The sequence below is a fragment of the Cetorhinus maximus genome, chromosome 11, assembly GCF_964194155.1.
Source record: "Cetorhinus maximus chromosome 11, sCetMax3.hap1.1, whole genome shotgun sequence".
NCBI lineage: Eukaryota > Metazoa > Chordata > Chondrichthyes > Lamniformes > Cetorhinidae > Cetorhinus > Cetorhinus maximus.
Window position 1 is genome coordinate 76,746,555 of NC_135889.1, and position 25,076 is coordinate 76,771,630.

General features: G+C 42.1%; 1 protein-coding gene across 8 annotated transcripts in view; it reads left to right on the forward strand.

Moving 5' to 3' along the window:
• Positions 1 to 1,341: 1,341 nt before the first annotated feature.
• tank (TRAF family member-associated NFKB activator) overlaps positions 1,342 to 25,076 on the forward strand; it is an 81,003-nt gene continuing 57,268 nt past the window's right edge. For 2 of the 8 annotated variants that reach the window (XM_078552261.1, XM_078552268.1), the window contains exons 1-2: positions 1,492 to 1,846; positions 21,543 to 21,677. In XM_078552261.1, coding sequence (XP_078408387.1) covers positions 21,576 to 21,677 — 102 coding nt within the window. In that variant the 5' untranslated portion in view covers positions 1,492 to 1,846; positions 21,543 to 21,575. Of the gene's footprint in view, positions 1,847 to 4,605; positions 4,767 to 21,541; positions 21,678 to 25,076 lie in introns of those variants that run through there. The other 6 variants (XM_078552263.1, XM_078552267.1, XM_078552265.1 and 3 more) reach the window with 5 other exon arrangements.

Below are 25,076 nucleotides of genomic sequence, written 5' to 3' on the forward strand. Positions count from 1 at the left end.
ATGAGCCACCTCGGGGAAATGCCCTCCGTGTCCTTTAGCACAGCACGTAGGAGTTTCCTGTATGGACAGCTGCTACACACCCTTCACTTCCTTGCCCTCGCCCGCCGCCCAGACACGCCCTGGCGTGTCTTGTTGCCATCCGGTGGCGGAGGTCCCCAGTGGGAAGCTGTCTACGGAGGTGTCCTCCCGCTTTCCATCGGGGACCTGGGGTGGAGGGTGTTGCATGCAGCAGTCCCCTATAATCGTAGGATGTGCCGGTTCGCAGACTCCCAAGATACCTGCCCTTTTTGCGGTCTTGTGGAGTCCGTGGACCACGTTTATATAGGGTGTTGTAGGCTGCACTCCCTTTTCAGTTATTTAAAAAACCTTTTATTACTGTTTTGTTTGCACTTCAGTGCCACGCTCCTGATCTACGGACACCCGGTGTGGAGGGGGGCCGGGAAGGAGGAGGACCTCCTCATGAACCTGCTCCTGGGCTTGGCCAAGTTAGCCATTAACAGGTCCAGGCAGTGGGCAATCGAGGGGGTCGTCCCACCCCTTTGCCCCTCTTCCGCGGCTACGTTCGCGGCTGGGTGTCCCTGGAGAAGGAGCACGCGGTGTCTGCCAGCACTGTCGAGGCCTTCCATGCCCAGTGGGCACCGCGGGGGTTGGTGTGTTTTGTCGACCCTCTTAATCACATTTTGATTTGATGTTTGTAAGTTTTCTTTAAACTTTGTCTTTGGTTTTACAGCTAACCTAATTTAGGGGCTGTGTTTACTTTATCCCTCATTTTGTTGATTTAGTTTATTAGGCTGGCTTCAAAAAAGCTAACTCACTTCTGGACATTTATTACCATCAGGCTGCACTTATATTACCATAGTATTGTAGGGAAGTGGTTTATTTTCTCACCCTCATCAGCAAATTGGGCAAACATGGAGTAAGGCCAAGTGGGCCCAATTTGACTCCAAAGCAAATCAGTATTCTATTTGGTTCCACAGTCAAGGGAGTCCTGACTCGAGATTTAAAAAAAAAATAGGATCAGTAACAGCTTGGCACTCAGATCCCAGTTTTAACTTTAGGTAGCCAATCTACACACTTGAAACAGCAATTTGCACCTCCAGTAATGGAGGCAGGTGGGTGGGATGCTGGGGTCCCTGGCTGCCTGTCTTCCATGGAAATATCTGTGACCAAGTGGCATGGAGACAGAGAATGCAGTGTCTGCCAGTACCTTTGATGTTTTCCATGATCAGTGGGCACAGGAGGGTATAGAGTGAACTGAGAGATCAATAATAAAATTCTGATTTAACTGGGAAGGTGTCCCTTTGGTTTTGGTGGCTCTTGATGCTTTGGTCCGATTGGACCATCCTCTTGGTGCCCTAAAACGGGGCCCCAGCGTTCATTTTATTGGTGCCTCCGTAAAGGGCCCATGTTTCTCTCCGGGGTTGATGGCCGGGTTGTGAGGGTCTCTATTCGGGAGGGGAGGGCCGGGCCGGGCCGGGCCGGGCCGCTCTCCTTCCTTCTCTCGGTTTGTGACGGGGCGCTGGAGAGGCAGGGAGGCGGAAGTCAGCGAGCGCTGAGGCCGGGGATTCCCCGCCGGGAACTTCCGAAGTCTCCCCTCCAGCGCCCGCCAGCAGCCAATGAGCGGACACGGCAGAAATCAACAGCACCAGCGCCCGAGGGAGCAGCGCGGCGCGGCGGGGGACTCGGTGAGTGTGGCCGGGACGCTGCCAGGGCCCCGGCTAGTCCGCCTGGCGCTGAGGGCCAGTCGGGCACCGCGCTTCGAGGTTTTTTGGGTAGGTGTCCCATGGCAGGAAAGGTGTCCCAGCGCCGGAGTTGTCGCTACCTTTGAACTGTCTTTTAGTCTCAGGTGATCACTGTATTATTGAGGCCTAGTGATATGAGCCAGTGTCCAACCCCAGCCCAGATGTCAGTTCCTGGTTAAAGGAGGAGGGGAGAGAGTTTCTGATATGATCAGTTAAAGTGCAGCTAATAGTTGCACTTCGCAAACTATTTTCATGACTGAACAGTTCATTGGTCCTCATTTTATTAAATAGATCTTACGTGAAATGAAATAATCAATTTATTGGCAGACATTTAAGGGGATATTTCAGAATACACAGACTAGATCCATCCCAACCAGAAGGAAAAATTCCAACGGGAGGACCCACCATCTGTGATTTAACAAAAAAAAGTTGAAGATAGTATCAAATTTAAAGAAAAAGCATATCATTGCGCAAGGTTGGGTGGCAGGTCAAAAGATTGGACAGAATATTTTTTTTTAAAAAAAGCAATGAATGACAAGATTAATAAGGATGGAAAAATTAGATAATGCAAGGAAGTTAGCTAGAAATACAAAACAGATACTAAGAGTTTCTGTAGATATTTAAACAAGAGTTAGCAGAGTGAGCGTTGGTCCTTTAGAAAGTGAGTCTGGGAAATTAATAATGGAAAATAAGGAGATGGCAGATGAATTGAACAGGTATTTTGCATCTTCACTATAGAGGACACAAATAACATCCCAGAAATAGCTGTAAATTAGGAAATGGAAGGGAGGGTGGAACTCAGGAAAATTACAATTACCAGGGAAGTGGGACGAAGCAAATTGTTGAAGCTGTGGGCTGACATGTCCCTGGGTGCTGAAGGACTTTATCCTCAGGCCTTAAAATAAGTGGTTTGTGAGATAGTTGATGTTGGTTTTAATTTTTCAAAATTCCCTAGATTTGGGGAAGGTTCCATTAGATTGGAAAATAGCAAATGTAACTCCTTGATTTAAAAAGAGAGGGAGCAAGAAAGAAGGAAACTACAGGTCAGTTAGCTTAACATCTGTCATAGGGAAAATGTTGGAACCTATTATTCAAGACATTATAGTAGGGAACTTAGATAAATTCAAGGTAATCATGGTTTTGTGAGAGGGAAATCATGTTTAACGAGTTTATTGGAGCACTTTGAAAAAGCAACATGTGCTATGGATAAAGGGGAACTGGTGGATGTATTTAGATTTCCAGAAGGCACTTGATAAAGTGCCACATCAAAGGTTATTGCAGAAAATAAAAGTTCATGGTGTAGGGATATCATATTGGCATGGATAAAAGATTGGCTAGCTAACAGGAGACAGAGGGTAGGCATAAATGGGTCATTTTCTGGTTGGCAGGATGTAATGAGTGGTGTGCGACAGGAATCAGTGCTGGGGCCTCAGCTTTTTACAATTTATATAAATGACTTGGATGAAGGGACTGAAGGTATGGTTGCTTAATTTTCTGATGGCACAAAGATAGGGAGGGAAATAAGTTGTGAAAAGGACATAAGGAAGTTATAAAGGGATATAGATAGGTTAAGTGAGTGGGCAAAGATCTGGCAAATGGAGTGTAATGTGAGAAAATGTGAAATTGTCTGTTTTGATAGGAAGAATAAAAAATAAGCATATTATCTAAAAAGGTGAGAGATTGAAAAACTCTGAGATGCAGAGGGACCTGGGTGTCTTAGTACATGAATTGCAAAAGGTTATATGCAGGTTCAGAAAATAATTAGGAAAGCTAATAGAATGTTATAGTTTATTGCAAAGGGAATTGAATACAAAAGCAGACAGGTTATGCTTCAGTTATACAGGGCACTGGCAAGACCGCATCTGGAGTACTCTGTACAGTATTGGTCTGCTTATTTAAGGAAAGATGTAAATGCATTGCAAGCAGTTCAGAGAAGGTTTCCAAGACTAATACCTGGAATGGGCGAAAAGGTTGGTCAGTCTAGGCTTATTTCCGCTGCAGTTTAGAAGAGTACGAGATGACTTAATGGAAACATACAGGATCCTGAGGGATGTTGGCAGGATGAATGTGGAAAGGATGTTTTCTCTTGTGGGAGAATCTAGAATTAGGGGTCACTGTTTAAAAAAAGGATGGCTCATTTAAGACAGAATGAGGATTTTTTTCTGAGGGTCGTGAGCCTTTGGAACTCCCTTCCTCATAATGTGATGGAAGCAGAGTCTTTGAATATTTATAAGGCAGAGGTAGATAGATTATTGATAAGGAAGGGGGTGGAAGGTTATCGAGGGTAGGTGAGAATGTGGCATTGAGGTTACAATCAAATCAGCCATGATCTTATTGAATAGTGGAGCAGACTCAGGGGGCCGAGTGACCTACTCCTGCTCTTAATTCATATGTTTGTATGTATATAAATTATTGCATTGACAGTTTAAGTTATCTTGTGTTTGTCAATCTTTACTAAAGGAAAATATGCATAGACCAGTATAAAAGTGTATATATTGGGGATATCCATACTAATAAGTTTCAATAGCAGGTTTCCAGATGATAGAGGTTGCAGCTTTGGGAGGTACTGTCAAAGAAGCCTTGGGGAGTTGCTGAAGAGAATCGTGTAAATGGTACTGCAGCAAGGATGTGGTGGAGGTAATAGGTATTTAAAGTGGTGGATGCCAGCAATCTGAAATAAAAATAGAAAATACTGGAAAAACTGAGCAGGTCAGGCAGAAAAACATAGTTAACGTTTCTGGTTGATCACCTGAAATGTTAAGATAAAAGCAAAATACTGCAGATGCTGGAAATCTAGAACAAAAACAAAAATACCTGGAAAGACCTGAAATGTTAACTTTGTTTCTCTCTCCTCAGACATTGTTGAATTGAAGTTTGTTGCTTGGAATGTGTACCTTAATCGAGAGCTGAAATGTCTCATGGGGAACTTAACTTTTGTGTCTATGAAAGTTTTTTGACTTTGGATTAATGTAATCTGGTGTGAATTTACCAAATCAAATTTAGATAAGTGCTCAAGCTGTGGAGGTAACCCCATAACTTTTTATAAACATTTTGATATTTTGTGAAGTTTGACTACTCTTTGTCAATGTTTAAAACATCATTTCGGTTTAATTCTTGCGTGAAACTTATTGCGTGCTTGCATTCCCATAGAGAATTCTTTTTAGTGGCCAGAGATATGTAGAGCTTTTCATACAGTTTTGGTATCCTGGCCTGGCACTCTGAGCAAGTATTGCCTCAGTGCAATAAATACTTCTGTTTTTTTATGTTCATTCATGGGATTTGGGAGTGGCTGGCAAGGTTAACATTTTATTGCCTATCCCCAGACACCCTTTGCAAAGGTGGTGGTGAGCTGCCTTCCTAAACTGCTGTAATAAAAGCAAAATATGTGGATGCTGGAAATCTGAAACAAAAATAAAAATAGCTGGAAAAACTCAGCAGGTCTGACAGCATCTGCGGAGAGGAATACAGTTAACGTTTCGAGTCCGTATGACTCTTCATCAGAACTAAGGAAATATAGAAATGTGGTGAAGTATAAGCTGGTTGAGGAGGGTGGGACAGGTTGAGCTGGATAGAAGGCAAGTGATAGGTGGAGGCAAAGAAGAAATTGCCAAAGATGTCATAGACAAAAGGACAAAGGGGTGTTGACGGTGGTGATATTATCTAAGGAATGTGCTAATGGTGATATTAAGGGTAGAAAGCAGGACAAGCAAGTGATAGATGGCCCAAGTGAGGGTGGGGTGGAGTGGGGGGAAGGGATCGAAATGGGCTAAAAGGTGGAGATCAAACGATAGATTGAAATAAATTTAAAAATAGGTGGGGAAAGAAAAATATATTTTTTAAAATTATAAATTATTGGAAAAAGTGGGTGGGGATGGAGGAGAGAGTTCATGATCTGAAGTTGTTGAACTCAATGTTAAGTCCGGAAGGCTGTAAAGTGCCTAGTCGGAAGATGAGGTGCTGTTCCTCCAGTTTGCTTTGAGTTTCACTGGAACATTGCAGCAGGCCAAGGACAGACATGTGGGCATGAGGGCAAGGTGGTGTGTTGAAATGGGAATGTCTACTGCATTCGCTGCTCCCAATACGGTCTCCTCTACATTGGAGAGACCGAACACAGACTGGGTGACCGCTTTGCGGAACATCTTCAGTCTGTCTGTAAGCATGACCCAGACCTCCCTGTCGCTTGCCATTTCAACACACCACCCTGCTCTCATGCCCACATGTCCGTCCTTGGCCTGCTGCAATTTTCCAGTGAAACTCAACACAAACTGGAGGAACAGCATCTCATCTTCCGACTAGGCACTTTACAGCCTTCCGGACTGAATATTGAGTTCAACAACTTCAGATAATGAACTCTCTCCTCCATCCCCACCCCCTTTCCAATCCCTCTTTTTCCAATAATTTATAATTTTTTAAAATATATTTTTCTTTTCCCACCTATTTTTAAATTTATTTTGATCTATCGTTTTATCTCCACCTTTTAGCCAATTTCGATCCCTTCCCCCCATCCCACCCCCACTAGGGCTATCTGTCACTTGCTTGTCCTGCTTTCCACCCTTAATGTCACCATTAGCACATTCCTTAGATAATATCACCACCGCCAACACCCCTTTGTCCTTTTTGTCTATGACATATTTGGCAATCTCTTCTTTGCCTCCACCTATCACTGGCCTTCTATCCAGCTCAACCTGTCCCATCCTCCTCAACCAGCTTATATTTCACCACATTTCTATATTTCCTTAGTTCTGATGAAGAGTCATACAGACTCGAAACGTTAACTGTATTCCTCTCTGCAGATGCTGTCAGACCTGCTGAGCTTTTCCAGCTATTTTTGTTTTTGTTCCTAAACTGCTGTATTCTGTGTGGTGAAGGTACTCTCACAATGCTGTTAGGAAGGGATTTCCAGGAATTTGACTTTTGACAATGAAGGACCGGCAATGTATTTCCAAGTTAGGATGGTGTGTGACTCCGAGATGGTGGTGTTACCATGCACTTGTTGCCGAGGCCTTTCTAGGTAGCGGAGGTTGCAGGTCTTGGCGATGCTGTTGAAGATGCCTTGGGGAGAGGAAACTCTGTAGTTTCAAAGAATGAGAGGTGATTTCATTGAAACCTACAAAATACTTAAAGGGCTAGACAGGGTAGATGCAGGTAAGATGTTTCCCCTGGTTGGGGAGTCTAGAACCAGGGAACAACATTTAAAAATAAGCCACTTAGGACTGAAATGTGGATTTTTTTTTACTCAGAGGGTTATGAATCTTTGGAATTCTCTACCCCAGAGGCTTGAGGAGGCTGAGTCATTGAGTTTGTTTAAAGCAGAGATTGACAGATTTCTAAATACCAATGACATAAAGTGATATAGGGATAGCGTGGGAAAAAGGCATTTAAGTGGATGATGAGCCATGGTCATATTGAATGGCGGAGCAAGCTTGGTAGGCTGAATGGCCTACTCCTGCTCCTATGTTCCTATGATTGGCTGAATTGCATCATGTAGATAATACACATTGCAACTAAGGTGCACTGGTAGTGGGGGGTGGGGAAAGAGTATTTGAAGTGTTTGATGCACTGCTGATTAAGCAAACTACTTTGTCCTAGATGGTATTGAGCTTGAGTCTTGTTTCACTTGCACCAATCCATTCAAATTCCTTACTTGTGTTTTGTAAATGGTGGTACAGCTTTGGGGAGTCTGGAAGTGAGTCACTCACCACAGAACATCAAATCTCTGGCAAGTTCCTGTAGTCACAGTAACTCTTTCGAGTTATCAACAGTCACAGATTGTAACTCTTTCGAGTACATTCACAGTTCTTGGTATGTGTGTCTAGATAAGTTTCTAGTCAATGCTGACCCCGCCCCTCCCCAACATGTTAATGATGGGAGGATTCTTAATAATTACCTATTGAGTTGCTAACTACTAAATAAATATCTAACTTATAATGGCCTCCCTTCTGTGCGCTGGAGATCTGAAAGGTGTGGGGAAACAATGGATTATCGTAAAAACAGGAAATGCAGGTAATGGATCAGTGAACAATTGTAAAAGAAAAGGTCAGGTTACTGTTTTGGGTAAAGCTTAGAAAATGCTCACTTGCCTTTCAATTCTGAAGAATTGGATGGGGTTGTGGTGAGGGAACAGGACAAAACTATAAATATTCCAATCACAAAATGGAATTTAATACAACCTGCTTAAAAGAAAAAAATGGGAAATTATTAAGTGATGTAAAAGATCACCTTAGTGAGGTAATGGAAACGCAGAATAAAATAAAATAAATAGCTAAGGTGGCAAAAGACCAACGCTCAAAAAAGGTTGAAATTTGAACAAGTTGAAAAGAAAGCTTGGGGGTGCAGGGAAAACTCAGCAGGTCTGACAGCATCTGTGGAGAGAAAGACAGAGTTAACGTTTCGAGTCCGTATGACTCTTCAGAAGAAGAAGTCATACGGACTCAAAACGTTAACTCTGTCTTCCTCTCCACAGATGCTGTCAGACTGCTGAGTTTTTCCAGCAATTTTTGTTTTCGTTTCAGATTTCCAGCACCCGCAGTATTTTGCTTTTATTTTGGAGATGCAGGTGTTTCGAAATGAACTGAAAATGTTTACTAGGTACCCCAGTCCTGAAAAAGGCCAACAACAAGGGTGTACAGGTCCCCTGCTAGAACTGGATTCTAACAACAGATTTACAACCAGAACATCAACTTGGCTCTCTTTAACTGATCCATTCTCTACCACCAATTTCTTTGATAAAACAATTGGAGAAATTATTGGTCTAAGATTACTGATATTGTTGTTGAAACGAGATGGCTGCTGGGTGCCTAGAAGAAAGATGTGAATGACAGTGGGGGGAAGTTGAAGTGACAAGCTACGTGGTGGTCCATTTATTACTTGTGGGCAGATTGGATGTGTTTGGTAAAGTGATCACCAAATCTTAGTTTGATCTTTGTAATGCAGAAGAGACTGCATAATGAACAACAAATACAAACTACTAGATTGGAGGAAGTACGTATAAATCGCTGTTACACAGAGGGTGTGCTTGGCGTCCTGGACTTCGATGTGCATTGAGATGAATTAACAATTTTGCTTCTGTCTCAGTTGAAAAGGAAGGGAGGCTGGAAGTTGGGATGGCAATAATGAATAAGAATATCCCAGAGGAAGGAGAGAATGAGTGGATGATGTACTTGACATGGAATCATTTTGTAGATGATAGAAATTATCATCATTTAGCAATTGCAAAGGCAGGTGGAGTCCAAAGTTGAGGACAAATGGGATTGTTGTGAGAGGAGGGATGAAAGCAGATACACAAGGAATGGGGAAAATGCTGTTGAGTCTTGTCAACCATTGTTGATGAGGTACCTTGGCTGAGAAACAAGGAGGACATTAAAGTGCTTTTGACAGAAAGTGGACTCCTTAGAGCAGATGCAATGGAGATACTGGAAGAAAGGGCTGGAATCATTGCAGAAAATGGAGTGGGAAGAAGCATAATCCAATCCAGATTGTGGGTTTCAGTGGTTTATAATACATGTCCTTTGAGACCCATCACTAGAGGTCATGCAACATCGAGGAAAGGAGGGGCGCAGTCAGAGATGGACCATGTGTAGGTGATGGAGATGGGGGGAAATTGGAAGTATAATTAATGAAATTCTCAAGATAAGAGCAGAAATCAACATTAACACATTCCCCAATTTAAAAATAAAAATAAAAACTTGCATTTATATAGCACTTTTCACAACCACTGGATGTTTCACAGTGCTTTACAGCCAATGGATTACTTTTTTAATGTGTAGCCATTGTTGTGATGAAACATGACAGCTAATTTGCGCATACCCCCAAACAGCAATGTGATAATGACAAGATAATCTGTTTTTTGTGATATTGGTTGATTGAGGGATAAATATTGGTTAGGACACTGGGATTAACTCCCTTTCTCTTCAAAATAGTTGCATAGAATCTTCTATATCTACACAACCAAGCAGATGGGGCCTTATCCGAAATACATAAGTTTCGGCTGGTAGCATATGGCATGAGTAGGGCATCGAATGTTCCACATGCTCTACAAAAAGACAAGCATGGTTGAGACCCATATGGGTTCCCATGCTAGACACCTCAATCTGGAAGAAGTGAATGGTGATAAGAGAAGTTGTTCAAAGTGATAGCAAATTCAGTCAGTGCTCGTGGGCGAGAACTAGTTGGGCTCCTATTCAAGAAGGTAATGGAAGGCTCAAAGACCATCATGATGAGAGTTGGTAATGTGGAGGAATCTGAGGTCCATGGTGAAAAGGGGCTAATGGGATTGGTGAACGTGAAATTATCAAAGACTTGGGACATCGGAGGAGTCACAGATCTTAGTGAGTGGAGATTGGACAAGGCAGGCAAGAATATATTTAATATAAGAGGAAATAAAACTGATTGGTTGGATAGGGATACATTGAGATTATCTTTTTTGCTATTTCCATGCTCATGCTTCTTTTTCTAGTACTGGTAATTCAGTGTTTCTTACTCTGTTAACCAAACACAAAAGACATTTTTTTCAAGAAGCACACTTTCTGAAGTTTATAGAAAAAAATTAAGAGTGACTAGACATTCTTTCACACAAACACAGCCCTTGTGTTTGCAAAATAAAAAGTATCTCAGTAAAAAGCTTTTGAAATTTGACCATTATCTTCTAATATTTCTGAAAAAAAAACTGAATAGTAACAGCTTGAAGGTTGGAAAAATATTTTCAGTACTGGAGACTGGTAGGCCCATACGTGCACTCAGAAGGTACGTTGCAAGTTCAGTTCAGTTCACCGGTAACGACTTTGGGCTTACAAAGAGAGAAAAGGCTCTGCTTTCATAAAGCATTTTGAGTGATTTTGTTTGAAAGAGATAATATAGCACCTTCTGTTGCCCAGATTATGTTGTTATGAAATGATAGAGGTTTCCATTATAAAAATGGCCACAAGAACTTATAATGAAAAAGTTGACTTAAAAGTGTGATGGACTGGGTGAGGTTAGTTGTGCAACCTAGATTTGGAAGTATAGATTAGTTGATACTTTTGTATTTATTTATTCTAAAAGTAGACATGTCACACACATGTCACGAAGGAACAAACAAAACCACCCATTCTGAGTAAGCCACAGATAGATTCCCTACCTGTTCTGAAACTAAGCAGACATTGATCAATATTGCTTAAGATCAGGGCCATAAGGTTATATTACTTCAGATAAAAAAGAAAATGCCACATCTCCTGGACACCCAAATAGTTGAGAGGAATTGTAGTCTCTCGTCAAATGCTACCTCGCTTACACGAATAATATGCACTAAATAAAAATGTCTGGAGCTGTCTGTTGAGACAGCTAGTACATTTAACTGACTAGATTCCTTTCCAACTGATACTTTGGCAGAAGACCAGTATCTTTCTCAAAAAGCCACACACATGACATTGTGTCCTCTAGTGAAGGTCACGAGCTGGACTTTTATGCCTTCGTCTGTGTCAGAATTGACACAGGCAGGATTTAAAAATAGCAGGCAGGACTTGATTCCAGGATTCTTGGCCCCATTCCTACTGTGTGGCATTTTTAAGGGCGTTGGATAAGGCTGTGAATAGCGACCGCACATGCAGCAATCCTGTACCTTGCCTACCCCATTGCAGGGATGGGCGTTTTAGACCCCCGTTATTTCCATGGAGTCAGGCCCGTTTTGGTAAGTGACGTGGTTCACGCTACCTTGGAGGAGCCGTGAACCATGGGGGAACCTTTGTCTGGAGTTGGGAACCCTTTGATAGATACGTTCAAAAGGTGTTGACAACTTCACATGTCATAATGTAATGATATATGATAAGTTAAATATGTTGTTAATATGGTAATTAATGTTGGGGCTTGTTTACAAAAGGTAAGTGACCATTAAATTGACCAGTATTGTGAAAATGTTCAGATGCATAAGAGGACTTTATCTAATTGCTAAACTGCTCTTCTGTATTCAACAGTATTGAGAATCAGATTTTAATGTGTCAGTTGAAGCCAGTGATTTAATATTTTCTTTGACAATCCAGCCATCTGTTGAGCCTTTGAAGCAGTGGAATAGATGGATATCTTTTCCACCATGTCAAAAGTTTTAATATATTCAACTCTGGAGATTTTGCTTACACAGCTGTGCAATGGAATGCCATTATGAATGCTTGGCTGAGCTCAAAGTTTCACTAACAGATTTAGCTCAACAGGGGTTGTTGATGCAGCTGTCAGGGGATTGTGAACTTTGTTTTGATTGGTAGTTTTTTGAGCAATTACTGGGATTAAGGTTTTCTCGAGGTCTTTGAATGGCTGTGTTTATTTTGACAGGTTCATGAGCATCTCAAATATCTCAATGTTATTCATGGTTCATGAGTTCTGTCCATATTGGATACTGGGTCAGGGGCATGGGAGAGATGGAGGGGGGCATGGGGGTGTGTGGGTGTGTTGAGGGAGGTGAGGAGTGAGAGCTAGGGTGCCTAATATTCATGTACAGAACTGGGCTGATGTCCCAATGAATGGAGGCAGGCCTTCCAACCTTCCACCTTGGCACCTGCTTACCTCCGAACCCGCCTTGGGCTTGGTTCTGGAGGCAGTGTCCCCAGCTCCAGCCCATGCCCGCCACAGCACCATAAAAATAACGTGGGCGGGTACTGCCAGGCTGGAGGTGGGATTGCGCTGTTAGGAAATGACACGACCCATGATTCCCACCTTGAAGATGAAAATCCGGGCCCCCACACTCATGCGCACAGCCTCAAAGTAAGACAGAAACCCAGTGAACATAGTCAGCAAACTGCAAACAAACAAAGCTGACTTCAAGGATTAACTAGCAAATTAGAATAAATTAATTATAATTGCAAGGTCATAAATCCTGGCAATACAAACAGGAGCAAACAAATAGTCTATTGTTCCTGTACTCCATCAGAGTCTATGTGTGCATGTATAGTGTTTGTATATAATCTATGTTCTTAAGGCATGCACTTCCTTTCCACAAGTCTTATTACTTCTGGCATTTTTCGGTCATTAGAGGTAAATGGTACTTGCCATCAATATCACTCCTTTTTCCCTCACTTGCCTCCAACCGCCAGCTGGCCCACTCAAAATTTGATGGAAACTGCTGTCTTCAAATTGCTTCCTCTGTGCATCGCCTGTGTATAATGCCAACTTCCTTTGGGCTTGCTATAGCTGCTTCTTCCCTTCTCAGTTGTCCAACTCCTTTGGCCCACTTCCTCTTGGGCCTGCTCCTTTCTGTTACGAGCTGCTTCCTTTAGACCCGCCGTTGCTTTGGTTTGGCCTTGCCATTCATTGTACCCCTACTTGTCCCTGAGCTGAGCTATCAGTCCCATAACCACTCCATCGACGAGACCGCCTACTACTTTTTTCCTTTATTCTGTCACAGGATGTCGGCATTGCTGGCTAGGCCAACATTTCTTGCCCATCCCTAATTACCCTTGAGAAGGTGGTGGTGAGCTGCTGTCTTGAACCATTGCAGTACATGTACCCACAGTACTGTTTAGGAAGGGAGTTGCAGGATTTTGACACAGCAACGGTGATGGAATGGCAATCTAGTTCCAAGTCATGATGGTGTGTGGCTCTGTAATGTTGCTTGACTTTGTCCTTTCCTCATTTGCTGCTGACACCCTCATAGATATCTCTGTTACCTCTAGACTTAATTATTCCAATGCTTCACTGGCTGGCCTCTCACCTTGCACCCTCTGTAAACTTGAGCTTATCCAAAATTCTGCTGCACTATTCTAACTCACACAAGTCCCATTCACCGATCACCCTTCTGCTCACTGCCCTGCACTGGTTCCTGATCCAGCAATGCCTTGATGATATTCTCATCCTTAAGTAAAAATTCCTTCAGGGCCTAGATCCTCCCAATTTCTATAATCCCTGCCAGCCTTAGAACCTCTAAGACCTCTGCACTTCTCTGATTCTGGCATCTTGTGCATCCCAGGTTTTAATTGCTATATCAGTGACAGTCATGCCTTCAGCTGTCTAAGCCTTAAGCTCTGGAATTCTCTCCTACACCTCCCTTCCTCTTAAAATGCTACTTCTATTCAAGCTGTTGGTGACTTTTCCTACGATCTCCTTATGTGGTTCGGTGTCAAATTTTGTTTGAACCCACATATGAACATACAATTTAGGAGCAGGAGTAGGCCCTTCAGCCCCTTGAGCCTGCTCCACCATTTGATAAAATCATGGCTAATCTGATTGTGGCCTCTGCTCCACATTCTAACTACCCTCAATAACCCTTGACTCCCTAGTTAGTTAAGAATCTATCTCCCTCTGCCTTAAAAATATTCAATGACACTGCCTCCACTGCCCTCCTGGGAATGGAGTTCCAAAAACTCATGACCCTCTGAGAAAAAAAATTCTACTTATCTCTGTCTTAAATGGGAGACCCCTTATTTTTAAACTGTGCCCCCTATTTCTAGTCTTCTGCACAAGGGGAAACATCCTTTCAGCATCCAGCCTGTCAAGTATTGTCAGGATCTTTTATGTTTCAATAAGATCACCTATCATTCTTCTAAATTCTAATGGATACAGACCCAGTCTGTCCAACCTTTCCTCATAAGATAACTTCACCAAACACTCTCCACCCCCCCATCCCAGGTATAGATTGAGTGAACCTCCTCTGAACTGCTTCTAATGCATTTATATCCTTTAAGTCAGGAGATCAAAACTGTACACAGTGCTCCAGATGAGGTCTCAACAATGCCCTGTATAACTGTAGCAAAACATTCCTATTTTTATATTCGATTCCATTTGCCTTCCTAATCACTTGCTGTACCTGCATAATAACTTTTCCAGATCTCCCTGAGGCAAATTGCTGCCTCAGGGAGATCGGCTCTGACTCAAAATTTGAAATGAAGGTAACAAAAAAATTTCCCTGCCATGTCCCCTCATGTGACACTGTCACATGAGTTGGGACATGTACATAACTTTAATTTAAACATTTGATAATTTTAAAACCCGCATGAAACCTCATTCTGTCTGTGGATGAGGTTTCATGCTTTTTCTGAGGCCCGCTTAGGCTCCCGGCCTGCCCGCCAACCTTAAGGTTGGACGGGCAGGTCCATCAATCAGGTTAATTAGATTTTTAATGGCCTTAACAGACTGTTGATGGTTTGGCAGGCGTGCAGCCGAATCGGCTGCGTGCCCGCCAAACTGAAAATCTAAATGACGTGGGGTGACATCGGGACGCACACCCAATGTATCCCCGGGTCATTTTATGTGTCGGTGAGCGGGCCCTGCCCCCACTCGCCGACCGGAAAAACCTGCCCCATATTTTCCCACATTATACCCCATCTGCCAAAAGTTTTCCCACTCATTTAATCTATCTATGTCCCTTTGCAGACTCCTATGTCCTCTTCACAACTTACTTTCCTACTATCTTTGTGTCATCAGCAAATGTAGCAGCCATGCATTTGGTCCCTTCATCCAAGTCATTGATGTAAATTGCAAATAGTTGCGACCCCAGTACTGATCTTGGTGGCACTCCACTCCTTACATCTTGCCAATCCAAAAATGACCCATTTATGCCTACTGTTTCCTGTCAGCTTACCAAACCTGTATTGATGCTAATATGTTATCCCTTACACCACAAGCTCTTTATTTTGTGTAGTAGCCTTTGATGTGGCACCTTGTCAAGTGACTTCTGGAAATCTAAGTACAGCACATCCACAGGCTCCCCTTTATCTACGTTGCTTGTTACTTCCTCCGAGAACTCCAATAAATTAGTCAAACATGATTTCAGAAAACCACGTTGATTCTGCCTGATTGCATTGAGATTTTTCAAGTGCCCTGCTATAACGTTCTTAATAATAGATTCAAGCAATTTCCCTATGACAGGTGTTAAGCTAACTGGCTTGTAGTTTCCTGCGTTCTGTCTCCCCGCCTTTCTTGAATTGAGGAGTCACATTCGCCATTTTCCAATCTGATGGGACCTTTCCAGAATCCAGGGAATTGGTAAAACTTCTGTGAAACATCTTTGGATGTTTTACAATGTTAAAAGCTCTATTTAACTGCAAGGTGATGTTGTACTCTATCACTTTCTGTTCCACTGAGCTGGGAGTGCGAAAATAGACTGGCGATGAACATGAAGGAAACTGGGTTCTTTTTTATAAACTCTTCAGCAAAAGATTAATTGAATGAACGACCGTGCCAGTTGGGGATGAAGTATACTTGAGCGTGAGGGAATGTAATGGATGCTTAATACCTATTTGACAGCAGTATTTAAAGACAGAGGTGACATTAAAACTGCTAGAATACCTGCGGAGGTCATGGAAGAGAAATGGCCAGAAACAACTATTCAAATGAACTGTGTCAAAAAGTTGATGGGATTAAATATAGAAAATGACCAGGTACAGATGGTATGCCTTTCCAAAATACTGAAGAGAGTCCAGCAGGGACGAAGAAGGCAGAAATGGGACTACATTTGGAAGTGGGAATTATGCCACAAAGTCTGCAAAGTAGTTAATGTTGCAATCCCAAATTATGTATTATCTCGATTGTGAGCCAACATATGTGTCCAAAATATGAGATGAATTGTTGGCTGTTTTAAAAAATCATCAACTAATCAGGAATAGTCAACATGGATTTGTAGAGGAATATCAGGTTTGTTTAATCCTATTGAATTTTTTTATGGGAATGCAATAGATACTGAATGCACAGATTTCAGAAGGGAACTTTTGCAAACATAAAAGACTTGATATAAAGCTAAATGTACATAGTTTTAAAGGGAATGCAGCCATGTGGAAAGAGGGGTAGCAAGGAACCGGAAAGCAAAGAATAGAGATGACTCGATGCTTTTTTTCAATTGTTGGGCAGTGGTGTACCCCAGGGTTCTGCCTGCAATCTCTTGTTTCCCAACTGATACTATCTGTGGAGGCAATGTATTTGGTCAATGACCTTTCATCAGAACTCTTGTTATTATTTTGAATTTCCAGCTTTCAGTGTTTTACTCTTGTTACAGGAGCATGGAAATGAAAGAGTAACATTTTGGAAAGCGGAACTATTGTAAGGAAGCATACACTAAATTATAGGATTTATTATTAAAGCGAAGAAATATATATATAGGGGTTCAGATTCATGGAATCGTGGAATGACATTAGCTGGAAATCTGAAACAAAAACAAAAATAGTTGGAAAAACTCAGCAGGTCTGACAGCATCTGTGGAGAGGGAGACAGAGTTAACGTTTCGAGTCCGTATGACTCTTCATCAGAACTAAAGAGAAATAGAAATGCGGTGAAATATAAGCTGTTTAAGGGGGGTGGGACAGGTGGAGCTGGATAGAAGGCCAGTGATAGGTGGAGGCAAAGGAGAGATTGCCAAAGATGTCATAAACAAAGGTCAAAGGAGTATTAACAGTGGTGATATTAGCTGTTCCTCCAGTTTGCGTTGAGCTTCACTGGAATGTTGCAGCAGGCCAAGGACGGACATGTGGGCATGAGAGCAGGGTGGTGTGTTGAATTGGCAAGCAACAGGGAGGCCTGGGTCATGCTTGCAGACAGACCGAAGGTGTTCCGCAAAGCGGTCACCCAGTCTGCGTTTGGTCTCTCCAATGTAGAGGAGACCGCATTGGGAGCAGCGAATACAGTAGACTAAATTGAGGAAAGTGCAAGTGAAGTGCTGCTTCACTTGAAAAGAGTGTTTGGGTCCTTAGACAGTGAGGAGGGGGGAAGTAAAGGGGCAGGTGTTAGGGTTCCCCTTGTCCTCACTTATCACCCCACCAGCCTCTGCATTCAAAGGATCATCCCCTGCCATTTCCGCCAACTCCAGCATGATGCCACCACCAAACACATCTTCCCTTCACCCCCCTTGTCAGCATTCTGTAGGGACCGTTCCCCCGGGACACCCTGGTCCACTCCTCCATCACCCTCTACACCTCAAACCCCTCCTATGGCACCTTCCCAGGCAATCTCAGAAAGTGCAACACCTGCCCCTTTACTCCCCACCCCCCACCTCACCATCCAAGGGCCCAAACACGCCTTTCAAGTGAAGCAGCACTTCACTTGCACTTCCCTCAATTTAGTCTACTGCATTCGCTGCTCCCAATGCGGTCTCCTCTACATTGGAGAGACCAAATGCAGACTGGGTGACCGCTTTGCTGAACACCTTCAGTCTGTCCGCAAGCATGACCCAGACCTTCCTGTCGCTTGCCATTTCAACACACCACCCTGCTTTCATGCCCACATGTCCGTCCTTGGCCTGCTGCAATGTTCCAGTGAAGCTCAACGCAAACTGGAGGAACACACCTCATCTTCCGATTAGGCACTTTGCAGCCTTCCGAACTTAACATTGAGTTCAACAACTTCAGATCATGAACTCTCCTCCATCCTCACCCCCTTTTTGATCCCCTTTTTTCTAATAATAAGTTTTTTTAATATACATATAGTTTTCTTTTCCCGCCTATTTCTATTATTATTTTAAAAATTTATTTCCATCCATTGTTTTATCTCCACCTTTTAGCCCATCTTGATCCCTTTCCCCCCACCCCACCCCACTAGGGTCATCTGTCACTTGCTCAACCTGCTTTCTACCCAAATGTCACCATTAGCACATACTTTAGCTAACACCACTGTTAACACCCCTTTGACCTTTGTTTATGACATCTTTGGCAATCTCTCATTTGCCTCCACCTATCACTGGCCCTCTATCCAGCTCCACCTGTCCCACTCCCCCAAACAGCTTATATTTCACCACATTTCTATTCCTCTTTAGTTCTGATGAAGAGTCATACGGACTCAAAACGTTAACTCTATCTTCCTCTCCACAGATGCTGTCAGAACTGTTGAGTTTTTCCAGCTATTTTTATTAATGCTTACCAGTATTCTGTTTAAAATAAACTCGGGCATGTTTTACTGTTAAATTTTTTTTTAAAAAACTTCTCCTCCTCCTCCTCATGTACTATGGCAGAAAGGAGGAAACCAAATCCATGATGTTTATTATTTTCTCTCCTCCCACCCCTGCCCCCCAACACCCCTTGCTGCTTCTAATTCAACACATGAATGTTGCTCACAGTGCTTGGTTAGGACCATTTTATGTTTTGAATATGGCAATCTGCTGATATTGGATAACCATATTCCAACCTTATGAGGTGTTATTTGATTGCAGCAGATGTACATTTTTCCCCATAAGCTGAGGGATTGTGGTCAAAAGTGGTCAGAGTACATAGTAAATGCAATATTATAAATATGTAGTTGTAGTTTCTGCATTGTCAAAGTGATGACTCAATATCCCTTTTTTTCAATTGCTTACTAAACCATTTACCATCAATAGTACCTTGTGACTCAGTTAAGTGATGTTGCTTCCCATCACTGTTTTACTGGCTCAGCACAACAACAATGCCCCTGCTTAAAGTGCCTGTATGTACCATAAAAGCGTTGGAAAATGGCAATAGCCATTACAGAATAGTTGTCATTTTATAAAAAACATGCCTGCATCAATGGACCATTTTGTTTTGCTTTTGTATCACATCAGTTAATTGCATCATTATATTGCTGTACGTTGGGAATACACCCAACATAATATTCGATTCATGCAAGAAAGTCAAGATCATATAGTTCTTTGTAGATTATCAAAAACTAAAATGGACTGACACAAGCTGATACCAATTCTATGGCTAATACAGAAGAAGCTCTTTGAGAAATTTTAGGGGCAAATACCTTAGTATTAGTACTCTGGACTCAACAAAAGATTATCTGTCTGATCATCCACCTGATATTTCTACCTATCATTCTTTCTATCATCTTTCACCCTATTCCAGGGTGATTTTAGGCCCTATTTTAGTCCTTTACCCACCCACCCCTTACATTTTTAACTTTTCCCAATTCTGATGAAAAGGTCACAAACCTGAATGTTTACACTATTTCTCTCCACAAATGCTGCATGACCTGCTAGGTATTTCCAGAATTTTCTGTTTTTATTTCAGATTTCCAGCATCCACAGTATTCTGCTTTGTAATAATCTTTTATATTAAAACCAGAAAATGCTGGAAAAACACAGCGAAAGTGAATAATGATTAAAGTTTAGAGGAATACAGAGCTTTACTCGTTCTCAAGGGGCTTGATGCAAGATCTGATGCCATGGTTTCAAACAGGGATATTAATAGCTACTAAAACTGAGGAATTACTTTTTCTCTGTCACCATCTTTGTGCTTTCAATGATATGAAGTGATTCAAACTCGTGCCCATCGCACTCGACTAATGCATGCTGCTCATGCCAAATCCTCAAAGAAATTCAAACTGCACCAATCCCATTGCAGGCTACCAAAATCCTAGCCAATTGGAATCTGTCTATCTTTTTTTTTTCAGTTTAAGGTTTGAATTTGATTGGGTGGTGCTGTGCCAAATGTGATGTCACCGCATGACACTGCCTCATGATGGGAGTTGTACTTTCTTCCCCTTCTTGGTGGTTGCCAATGATGAATTATGGAACCGATTTGTTTTCAACATGTCCCAGATTGTTTTCTTTGGCCACCATTTGATGACATTTCTGGTCGATTCCCAGCCACTCAAGAAAAATTGACAACCCTAGCCTGCATTTAAGAGACGCCATCTAGGTCTTGTTCAAATTACGGGGTTGGAGGTCATTCTAAATCCTTGAGAGAGAAAGGCAAGATAGCTTTCAGAGTTTAATGTTAACCTGCAACCTTCCACAGTTGAGGAAGATCACATGACAACTTGTGATAAAATCAGTTAACCAAAATGAAATGAAGAGGATCTCTTTTTGACCTTTTGAGTATACTGCTAACTTGGCTGTCTGTCCAATTGGAACTATTTTTTCTAAAAAAAAAATGGAGTGAAAATTCATCTGTGGGAGTGGCCTGTGAAACTGAAAGCAAAAAATATCTAGAGTTTAAAAATAACTTGAAAACTTAACAGTTGCTTGTTCCCAATTTTCACAAAATAGCAAGAAGAAACATGGAATTCAATCCTCAAAACAGCAGGACAATTCCAAAGATATTTTTTATTGCACAAATGCTTTACATTGTCTGAATAAGTCATATTCTGAGTAATGTAAAACAATGGCCATCATAATACGTTACAGGTGTTAATGCCATGCAATGCATATTGTCAGTGATACAGCACAATTTTTGAATGACAGACTCATGAGATCCTTGTGTGCACATCTGTCTGTCTGCTCAGGTGCTAAACAGGCCCTACTTGCCTAAAGTGCACTGCATCTATCCAAGTCTGAGAATATCTGAGTTTGCTGTGTCTTATCACTTGCAAAGCCCAGTCTCGCCACTAGTGCAGACTCCCTCCAGGCAAGGCCATGCTATTGAAAGCAACAGGAACAGAGGTATAGTGGCAAACCTAAAAGACTTGCAGCTGTTGGACTGGCTGCCAGCTTCAGCTAGAAGACACTGAGGCCTGAAGATTACTGCAATGACTGAAAAGATACGGTTTATAATTCTTAGATCTCCCTTGGCTTGTAGCCTGGCCTCCTTTTGATTTGAGGGGCACAGGCAATGACACCTCTTGGGTCAGAATTTGCAGTTAAAATGGCACTTGCTGTAATTTATGGGTAAATGGTACAGCAACTTTGGGCAAGGAGCAGATGCATGATTAAATGCCAGTATCGAAACATTGGTATCCATGTTGTGTCGCTCAAGCATTAACTTTGCAAAAGTGGCATTTTGCTGTCTGCCTCATAATTGATATGATTGAATGTCATAAAGTTGCAGTATTTGAATGTTAGAGACAAACTGAACATGTTGCTGATATTTCAGGCTAGTAATTACTAGTTAATAGCTTTAACATGTTCTGTTGAAGCTGGATGTGCAAGTATTAATAGCAAGCATATTTTTTGTATTACAGATATTTTAGGTTCGTAATATTGATTTGGTAAATATGGATAAAGATAATGTTGGCGAGCAGCTCAACAGGGCATTTGAAGCTTTTCGCCAGGCATGCAAGGAGAAGGAGAACATCAAGAAAACATTAGAACAAAAGGTATATTGTCTGATAATTATTGTAAATGATTGAGAACTAAGTTAGTTAGAAAGAATACACATTTCACTGAAAGCTCAACTACCTGCAATACTTATGTTTCTGATTTTTTTTTCTCATCAGTCGTCTTTTCAACATAATGAACATACAAACATACGAATTAGGAGCAGGAGTAAGCCACTCAGCCCCTCAGGCCTGCTCAGTTATTCAATAGGATCATGGCTGATCTGATTTTAACCTCCTATTCCTGCCTATCCCTGATAATCTTTCACCCTATTTACCTCTGCCTTAAAGATATTCAAGGTTTCCACCTCAACCACCTTTTGAAGAAGAGGATTCCAAAGCGTCACAACTCTCTGAGAGAAAAAAATCCCCTCATCTCTGTCCTAAATGGCTGACCCCTTATTTTGAAGCAGTGACCCTGAGTTCTAGATTTTCTCACAAGAGGAAATATTCTTTCCACATCCACCCTGTCAAGCCCTCCCAGGATCATGCATGTTTCAAAGTCGCCTCTTACTTTTCTAAACTCCAGAGGATAGAAGCCTAGCCTGTCCATCCTATACTCAAAGACAACCCACCCATTCCAGGTAGTAGTCCGGTAAACCTTCTCTGAACTGCTCCTAATGAATTTACATTTTTTTAAATTCATTCGCGGGACGTGGGCTTCGATGACTGGGCCAGCCATTTATTGCCCATCCCGAGTTGCCCTTGAGAAGGTGATGGTGAGCTGCCGTCTTGAACCGCTGCAGTGCATGTGGTGTAGGTACACCCACAGTGCTGTTAGGAAGGGAGTTCCAGGATTTTGATCCAGCGACAGTGAAGGAACGGCGATATATTTCCAAGTCAGGATGGCGAATGACTTGGAGGGGAACTCCTAGGTGGTTGTTCCCATCTATCTGCTGCCCTTGTCCTTCTAGATGGTAGTGGTCGTGGGTTTGGAAGGTGCTATCTAAGGAACCCTGGTGAATTCCTGCAGTACATCTTGTAGATGGTACACACTGCTGCTACTATGCATCAGTGGTGGAGGGAGCGAATGTTTGTGAATGTGGTGCCAATCAAGTGGGCTGCTTTGTCCTGGCCGATGTCAAGCTTCTTGTGTGTTGTTGGAGCTGCATTCATCCAGGCAAGTGGGGAGTATTCCATCACACTCCTGACTTGTGCCTTGTAGATGGCGGACAGGCTTTGGGAAGTAGGAGGTGAGTTACTTGTCACAGGATTCCTAGCCCCTGACCACTTCTTGTAGCCACAATATTTATATGGCTAGTCCAGTTCAGTTTCTGGTCAATGAATAAGGAGACCAATGAATAAGCCTTGAATAAGGAGACCAATACTATACACAGTACTCCAGATATGGTCTCACCAATGCCCTGTACAATTGAAGCATAACCTCCCTACTCCTGTATTCAATTCCCCTTGCAATAGACGATAACATTCTATTAGCTTTGCTAATTACTTGCTTCACCCGTATACTAACCTTTTGCAATTCATGCACTAGGACACCCAGATCCTGCTGCATCTCAGAGCTCTGCCATCTCTCACTGTTTAGATAATATGCCTTATTTTTTTTATTTGTCCTGCCAAAATGGACAATCTCATATTTTCCTACATTATACTCCACTTGCCAGATTTTTGCACACTATATTCTTTTGCCCACTATATTCCCTATGTTCTTTTATAGCCTCCTTGCCTCCTCTTCACAACTCACTTTCCAACCTACCTTTGTGTCATCAGCAAATTTAGCAACCATACCATCAGCCCCTTCATCCAAGTCATTTATATAAATTGTAAGGAGTTGAGGCCCAACACTGATCCCTATGGCAGTCATCACATCCTGCCAACCAGAAAATGAGCCATTTATGCCTACTCTCTGTAGCTAGCCAATCTTCTACCCATGGCAATATATTACCCCCTGCACCATGAGCTTTTATTTTCTGCAATAGCCTTTGATGTGGCACCTTATCAAATGCCTTCTGCATATCCAAGTACAGCACATCCACCAGTTTCCCTTTTTCCACAGCACCTGTTAATTCTTCAAAGAACTCCAATAAATTGGTTAAACATGATTTCCCCCTCTCAAAGCCATGTTGACTTTGCCTGAATTTATCTAAGTGCCCTGTTATAACATCTTTAATAATAGCTTCTAACATCTTCCCTATGGCAAATGTTAAGCTGATGAAGCATTTAATGCCCCAAACAAGAATTTAAATCAATTAAAAATTACAATAACTTAACTAAATTATGTAAAATATTTCTAAATAGTCTTCTTGCATTTTTTAATACCTTCTATTTTGAAGGACACTGCCTCTCCCAAAAGCCTAGATATGGACTTGAATATTTTAACCATAAGTCATCATTCTGAACATGTGTAGTGTTCTTAACTTCGCAGAATGTATTGTAGTCTGTTCATTCAGCTAAACTGGTGGAAGATTTTCTCTGGGGGTAGGGAGTGTGTGCAAGTGGGGAGGTGTTGGGAGGGTGTGTGTATAAAGTCTTCTGATTTAACACCTGCTGATGCAGCTTTTGTTTTGTGTTCTTTGAGCTTCAGAAAGTCTGTTAAGCAGACAAGAAAGTATGTTAGTTTGGCTTTCCAAAAAGCTTGAAGCCAATTAATTATTTTCCCCATTTTTTTTGCACAAAATTTAATTGCTCATTATTACTTTGTGCATAAATGAGAGAGACAGAAAGAGGCACACAACTGATGTATTGCTTTGCTCTAATTTGATGTTAAAAAACCTAAAAGTTAAGCAAATTTCTCTAAAAAGCAAAACAGATTGAAAGGGAGTGGAGAGGGGAATAAAATGACGAAGAGATCTGATCTCTCTCCATTCTCCTTTGAAGTAATTAAAAGCCATTTTTTTTTCAAGGGTGACCAACATGCCTACTTACCATGTGATCCTTCACAGCTCTGTTCCAAATATGGTGTTTGATTTTAGTTAGTTTGCAAACAAACACCCAGGTTGTAGCTGACACCCCACTTGGGGTTTGGGACAATCATTGTCTTGGTCTCCGAATGGTCCATTCAAGTCAGGAAGGCAGTTAGGATGGTTTCAGGATATGGATATTCTTACCTCCTTTATTCTGGAATGTTCCTTTGTCCTGTCAACAGTGTAGCAGTGTTTTCTGGAATCCACAGACTGAGTCACGTGACCCCCTCAGCAGCCATCTTTTCCAACCCCACAGTGTCAATTTTCAAAAGTAAAAGACAGTCCCAGAAAATTCCCTAGGAACACAGTCCCTTTTTGAAGTTATGAACAGGACGTGCCTTCACTGGGCATGACAGCACTACTTACCACTTGCTCCCCCTATTTCTTCTCTTCTTCCTTTCAATTATTCACTCAATTCCTGGATCCTTTCCTCTTCCTCACTCCCCTGTGTGGAGGGCTTGCAATTGACAATGAGGTT